Source organism: Poromitra crassiceps, assembly GCF_964638095.1.
Source record: "Poromitra crassiceps genome assembly, chromosome: 21".
NCBI lineage: Eukaryota > Metazoa > Chordata > Actinopteri > Beryciformes > Melamphaidae > Poromitra > Poromitra crassiceps.
In genome coordinates, this window is record NC_139638.1 from 22,133,923 (window position 1) to 22,141,422 (window position 7,500).

The 7,500-nt window shown below is 39.7% G+C and overlaps 2 protein-coding genes across 3 annotated transcripts in view; both read right to left on the minus strand.

Moving 5' to 3' along the window:
• Nucleotides 1-632, minus strand: part of LOC310795843 (major histocompatibility complex class I-related gene protein-like) — an 11,774-nt gene extending 11,142 nt beyond the window's left edge. For both annotated transcript variants that reach the window (XM_083657931.1, XM_083657930.1), the window contains exon 1: nucleotides 512-632. In XM_083657931.1, the coding sequence (XP_083514057.1) occupies nucleotides 512-563 (52 nt within the window). In that variant the 5' untranslated portion in view covers nucleotides 564-632. The remainder of the gene's footprint in view (nucleotides 1-511) is intronic.
• A 4,372-nt stretch (nucleotides 633-5,004) lies between these two features.
• The window catches only part of LOC310795846 (major histocompatibility complex class I-related gene protein-like), an 8,301-nt gene continuing 5,805 nt past the window's right edge, over nucleotides 5,005-7,500 (minus strand). The window contains exons 5-8 of the mRNA XM_083657938.1: nucleotides 7,349-7,450; nucleotides 6,118-6,135; nucleotides 5,824-5,902; nucleotides 5,005-5,141 (exon numbers count right to left, since the gene is read on the minus strand). Coding sequence (XP_083514064.1) covers nucleotides 5,850-5,902; nucleotides 6,118-6,135; nucleotides 7,349-7,450 — 173 coding nt within the window. The 3' untranslated portion in view covers nucleotides 5,005-5,141; nucleotides 5,824-5,849. The remainder of the gene's footprint in view (nucleotides 5,142-5,823; nucleotides 5,903-6,117; nucleotides 6,136-7,348; nucleotides 7,451-7,500) is intronic.

The following is a 7,500-nucleotide window of genomic DNA, read 5'->3' on the forward strand; positions in this document are numbered from 1 at the left end:
TTAGTAGATCACTCCTCACTATGAGATATTAGACTGAAATGTAAACTCACATTACTGATCAACATTTTACATGTTTTTATTGCATCACTATCAGTGTGATCTAATATTCCAACATATCCAGGTATAAAAGGAGGCTGTGTGGGTTCTGCTTACATTAATATCTATGAACACAGCGCCCCCCAATGGCTTTTATTGGTTTAGGAAAAATAATTAAAAATAGACTAATGACTTGAGGATGTAACTCTGCTGGTGGTAAGTGTCTCTGTGCCTCTTGTTAAATGAATCAACATGCTATAGAACATTTACAGTAGGCTATATTCTAATATTCACATCCATTTAAATAGCTAGCCTATAACACAACAGATTAAATCAAAACTTATTCACGACTTAACCAACACGAGGCCTACATTTAACAAAGCAAAAACAACGCAGATTATGCAGCCTACACAGTTTAGACTATATCAAAGTGAAGATAGTCTATTTAAAGGAAAGATTTTAAATGTGATCTTACCTGGAGATGCAACGGGACAGAAGAGGATGAGCGACAAAATGAACGTCTTCATGTTGTTTTGTTGTAGTTCTGTAGACTAACAGCTGAAGAACATCAGTCTTCTTCTCTCTGGTCCGCAGATCGTCTCCTTTACTAAAGTCGTCTGGATCAGGACAGGAGAGCGCAGTCACAACGGGGCGGTTACAACAGACACATTCTGACCAATGGAAATTCAGAAAGGCTGTTACTAGGTAGAGTTGAATGATTTAGGTTGTTACCTCTGGTACAGAGTGTCTAGCTGTCGTCTTCCTCCTCCTCCCCCTCCTCCTCGCTCATTTCTGCCTTTTACTGCGAGCATGAATTACAATAATAAAGTCAAAGTCAACATGGTGAACTGTGTGTTTTGTTGGATCTCTGCCTGCTGCTCTGTGTCTGAGACAGATCACCAAGTGACAAACTGTTGATGAGAATCACTTGAATCAATGCTCTCATAGCAGTCAGATCCACACAGTGAGAGATGAGCAGTGTTCACACTATCATCTTGAATTGTACCTATGTCCTATACATTCCACATGTATGTTATGTCTGTAATGTATCAGCTGGTTGTCTGTATGTTTAATTCTTCAGAAAAAGGGGGCGGGAGAAGAGATGAGCAGTGTTACAGCGCCACCTGTGGACAGATAGAGTAACTCCATCTATACGGTTTCTAGGAAATCACCTGATGAGTCTGGTAATTCAGGCTTCGCTTGGTGTAGGGTTACGGTTAGGGTTATGCAATTACCCTGTGTGTGTGTGTGTGTGTGTGTGTGTGTGTGTGTGTGTGTGTGTGTGTGTGTGTGTGTGTGTGTGTGTGTGTGTGTGTGTGTGTGTGTGTGTGTGTGCGCGTGCGCGTGCGCGCGTGCGTGCGTGCGTGCGTGCGTTTCTCAAACCACTAGCTAAATGGTGCTAAATGGAACTGAAAATGGCAACCTTGCATTTTGTGTTCCATCGTTTACTTCATATTGCTCCGAGATGTTTTTCCACACACTGCATATGGTGAAACTTGGTTCCAGCTTGAGCTTGTTCAGTTGGTCACAAGAGGGCGCTACAGCACCAGCTGTAGGTTACTCAGACTCAAAAGAAGGAATTTCAGTGTCACACTGTGATAGCTTCGACTACACAACATGAGATTTTGGTCAATGTTGGCCAGTGTAGGACAGTTTTATCCCCATGAAATTATTTGTATGGAAGACAACCATTGATTCTGTGACTTACTGTTTTTGAACGGGGAAACATCTTGAAGCCAATAAAACAAACATACCTCTAAAGCCCATTAGTTGACCCTTAAGTGTGTGTGTGTGTGTGTGTGTGTGTGTGTGTGTGTGTGTGTGTGTGTGACTTTTTTTTTTTTTTACAAATATCCACACTCATATAATTTAATTGGGAAATATATGATCCCTGGATGTAGCTCAGAGATGTGTAATTTGTCACATGAACAGAAAAGCAGCTGAGGTACTATGACAACAGCTTAAAAGTGTGTCCATATATAACACACAGGGAGGTTGCCAGCACATCTCTAGAGAGAACCAGTCCACACTGACTTCAGTTATAGTCATGTGACATCCTCATCAGTGTCTTCATCATCAACATTGTATAAATGTTAATTAAAAAAAGTTTATACCGTAATTGAGTTTATATACAGAGGACTCAGCAGTGTGACAGCGCCACCTCTGGACAGATGATGTATCCCCCTCTGAATTTAGCCTTTTTCACTTCCCACCCAATTCACCCATTTTGTGTTTAAAACGCAGGAAGTAACACAGCTGCAATCAGAACATTAATGAGGATTTTCAGCTTCCAATCCATTTGGTGATCCAGTGCTGGGCCCTTGTTACTTTTTTTTTGCACCTGTGTTACTTCCTGCATTTTAGACAAAATTGGTGAATTGGGTGGGAAGTGACAAAGGCTAATGAACTGATGAGGATGTCATGTGACTTTCTGTTGGTCTCTAAATGATCGATGTTAGTCACATAATGATGATCGATGATCATCATTATGTGACTGTGCTCTCTGGAAGAGTTCAAGATTCATCATTCTAAATGTTTATTGTCACTCTGGTTGCACAAGTAACACTCGTGTGAACTTCTTAGGCCAGGAGGCTCCACAGGACATCAAATATAAGGAAAAGCAACACGTGATAAATATATAAGAGAGCAGAAACACACAAGAGCACTAAAACAACAATGAAGAACATTAGCCAACGTTTGTGTTTTCATCGAGGTATCTGAATGTTCATTTGGTGTTATTCAATAGAGCCACTATACTGAAATAAAAAAAAGACATGTATGATATTCTTTGAATGCATGAATCAATCCTTTTTAGGTTATACAACTATGATCCACAAATACACAAATAAACTAGAAAAGCTAAAAGGAAGTCAAATGAATAGTGTATCACATTTGACCCTTTTTGTCATTCAGTGTCTTTACAATCAAACACCAACGTCAGAACGACATTCATGACATGTAAGTCTCAGTAGCAACAGTGGGTTCTCCTGCTGCAACATTCATATTATAGTCACACATATATAAGGAAAATGATACTTGGCATTTAAACAAACAAACAAACAAACAAACACACAAACCAGACTTTTGGTCTATTGGGACTTTATTGAAAAGCCAAACAGCGGTACAAAAGGAATGCATCAGCAGTGCAATTTAATTGGACATTAATTTCAGTAATCCAAACCAGAACATGTTGTGAGGATCCTGAATCATCCTCTACATGTTCAGAAACTCTACAAAGAGCCAAAATACCACATCCCTAAATGAATCTAGCCTACAGTAAAATCAGAGCATAACTTATTAAGCATTTCTATTCAGTATGTACAGTACAGTATCTAAAGAGAAAAAACTCCCACATCACAACGTACTTTAAATTAAGGCACGTCAACATGTTTAAATGACAGATCATTTTGCTGTAATTCAGCAAAACATCAAATATACAAATTTGTTTTTGCATGGGAGAATACAATTCAACAAGAGCTGTAGATTTTACCAAACTGCATAAAAAACTATACCAGAAAAATATTTACATAACTGGAAAAATAAATCTCAGAGTGACATCTTTTTAAGTTAAGTTAAGTTAAGTTAACCTTTATTTTTCCCCTTGGGGAAATTCATCCTCTGCATTTGACCCATCTTCTACTAGGAACCTTCCTAGAACTAGGAGCAGTGGGCAGCCACTGTGCAGTGCCCGGGGACCAACTCCAGTTCTTTTGCCAGTACCTTGGTCAGGGGCACTGACAGGAGTATTAACCCTAACATACATGTCTTTGATGGTGGGAGGAAACCGGAGCACCCGGAGAAAACCCACACGGACACGGGGAGAACATGCAAATTCCACACAGAAAGGACCTGGGACGGACCGGGGTTCGAACCCGGGACCTTCTTGCTGTGAGGCAACAGTGTTAACCACTGAGCCACCGTGCCATCATAAATAAGCAGTTTGTGCGTGCGTGCGTGCGCGTGTGTATTATTGCGTTTGTATTATCAACTTGAAATTCCAGCATGGCATAATTCCAGGGAAAACCTTTCCAATAAAATCACACTGTATGTTTATAACTACAACAATAACTATCGTTTTGTGTCAAATTAATATTCAAACTTAGAAATCAAAGCCCAATCAACCCATGTGTCTCACATTCCTTCCCTTAAATGTATTGCCAATTCTTTCTTAAAGCAAATTTTCCATCAGCAAAAAGTTGCTCTTTAGTGATCAGAGGTGTTAAAAACCTCAATAGCCGCCCTAATGTATTTTACCACCATGTGAGCTGACATTTTATTACAGGAACTAAATGGTGGAAATCTCATTTTACGGCAAAACGTTCTGTACGTTGTAAATCACGGGTGTCACATTAATTTTAGTTCACGGGCCACATGTGAGCCAATTTGGTCACAAGTGGGCCAAACAAAGAAAATCAATGCATAATAACCTAAAATATATATATATAATCCCTATTTATTTTAGTGTAAAGAATTACAGGTACATTTTAAGAACATGTTTTCACATAGGGTTATCTCAGCTACCATCAAACAGATGATCAAATCTACTGTCTGTAATTGTGCATTACAATTGATGGCAACTCTACAATTCTCTATATTCAAGGCCAAGGTTAATGAAAATAGTTTACCATAATACCATTTAAAACCATTTAGTGATGAATACAGAAAGCATGAATAGATCTTTAAGTTGCTCCTGAAACCTGGCACCTCTTAGCCTTCACAAGTGCATCACATTGCATTTTCACAAATTGCAAAGTCCTCCTGTGGACCAGATTGGACCCTCTGGTGGAACGGTTCTTGCCCCTGGGCCGCATGTTTGACACCCCTGTTGTAAATGGTTTAGGAGGGTTTCCATTTTCCATTTATTTTTTATGAAGGAAATGCTTTTTCATTTTAATTTCGCGTCTTAAAACCCAATCAGTAATCAGCTATTTAAATACGTATGATGCTCCTGTTGTTTGTCTGTATGTGCACTGGATTACTGAACTGTTTTGTCATCTGAAACTTCCCAATGATTCATGAATGATTAATAACTCACTTATTCCCAGTTTAAAGACAGAAGGGTGAAAGTGACAGCGCCTCTTCTGACTCCAGTGCACAATTGATCCCTAAAGAGACAGAAATAATAATGAGATAGCGTATAAAATACTTCAGCAACACATAACCTACATCAAATCATTACCTGAAGTTCATTAGTCAGATATGATCAAATATTGTGGATTAGTAAACCATTGATGACTTAATTTGCCTACTATCTAAAGGGAGCTGGGGCTCTGTCTGTCTGTTTGTTTGTTTGTTTGTTTCTCTGTCTGTCCCACTGATGACATCATCAGTGATGTCATAAATTCCCTCACACACACCCACAAAGTCCCAGTGATGATGTCATCAGTGATGTCATAAATTGTGACATCATCAGTGATGTCAGAGGCATTGTGACATCATCAGTGATGCACACATACACACACAAGACACACACACACACACACACACACACACACACACAAGAGACAGACAGGCACACACAAAAGACAGACAGGCACACACATGCACACACAAACACACACAAGAGACAGACACACACACATGCGCACACACACACACACACACACACACTGATGACAGCAGTGAGGATGTCATAATATCACATCTGTCCTTCTGACTTGCAGTGAAATGATAAAATTATAACATCCAAATAATGTTCCGTTGGATCAAATGTAAGTCAACTTTGTTCAGTTCAGATGTGAATAGTGCACAAATCACCTCTTTGTCTGCAAACAGAAAATCACTTACTGTGTGTAACTTCATCCGTTTGGCAATCAGGCATCTGGTTTCAGTTTTGAGAGCTCGGTGCCGATTTCAGAAGCTGAAGCTGAAGGTCAGAAACACACTATCATCACTTTTTTTTAATAAACAGACAATGCTGGAGGAAGAAGTCCTGAAAAGTTAATTTGCATAATATCAATACCTAGAAAGCTTTCTCAACAGTAGCTATAAAATGCAGCCAGGTAGACAAGTTATCACTGATGTATAAGAAGAGTGTAAGTCACATCAGATGAACATCAAGTAAAACCACATTCTACTTACAAGATGGAGGCTCTTTGTCTGAAATAAAGAGAAAAGACTAAATGACTCAAGTTGTCACAGTTGTAAATAACAGACCCCCCCCCCCCCACATTTACCACATTTTCTCCCCAATTATAGAGAGCCAAAGTGAACGTCACTTCCTGCCTTTCTCTCTGTGCACCAGCATCTGAAACAATATGAATGGTGGTGGACAGAGAGAGACGTTTTTCTTTTTTATCCCGTTTGAGTTGTGCCACGGGGGTTTCATGTTTGCCAATGTAAAAGATAACTTTACAAGTGAAGAAAGTCACAGTTTGTGGTAAAACTGTGGCACTATAAGTTATAAATCACAAAGACGACACACAAACATTGGCATAAGTGACGTCTCTCCCGCCACTCCATGTTGTTGATGGTGTGACGTGTTGTGCGACACGAGAGATGTAGTCGATTGACAAAACTAAACCTTACGTTTCAGTTTCAGGACAAACTGCCACTTTATTGACTTGCAGAGTTCTCTTTTAAATTGACAAAATTGTACATGTGTACATGTGTACATGTGTACATGTGTACATGTGTACCCCGTAGCACAATTCAAACGAGATTTAAAAAAGTAACGTCTCAGTAACAGTAACACTCAGTGTACAGTAAGCCACTCTGTGTAACACTCATTGTATAGTAAGCCACTCTGTATAACACTCAGTGTACAGTAAGCCACTCTGTGTAACACTCAGTGTACAGTAAGCCACTCTGTGTAACACTCAGTGTACAGTAAGCCACTCTGTGTAACACTCAGTGTACAGTAAGCCACTCTGTGTAACACTCAGTGTATAGTAAGCCACTCTGTGTAACACTCAGTGTACAGTAAGCCACTCTGTGTAACACTCAGTGTACAGTAAGCCACTCTGTATAACACTCAGTGTACAGTAAGCCACTCCTCTGTGTAACACTCAGTGTACAGTAAGCCACTCTGTATAACACTCAGTGTACAGTAAGCCACTCTGTGTAACACTCAGTGTACAATAAGCCACTCTGTATAACACTCAGTGTACAGTAAGACACTCTGTATAACACTCAGTGTACAGTAAGCCACTCTCTATAACACTCAGTGTACAGTAAGCCACTCTGTATAACACTCAGTGTACAGTAAGCCACTCTGTATAACACTCAGTGTACAGTGAGCCACTCCTCTGTATAACAGCATCAACTTAACACCTAAAATGTAAATGTAAAAAAATCCTTTAGAGTTCCTCACCTTTCTTCTTTTTGTAACAGCTGATGGCAGCAAGGATGATGACGATCACAACAGCGAGAACAACCACTGTGCCAATGATGGAGATGGTCCCATCACCAGGCACTGATGAGAAGATCCATTCATAAAATGATTAAATCAATGAAAGAAAGGGC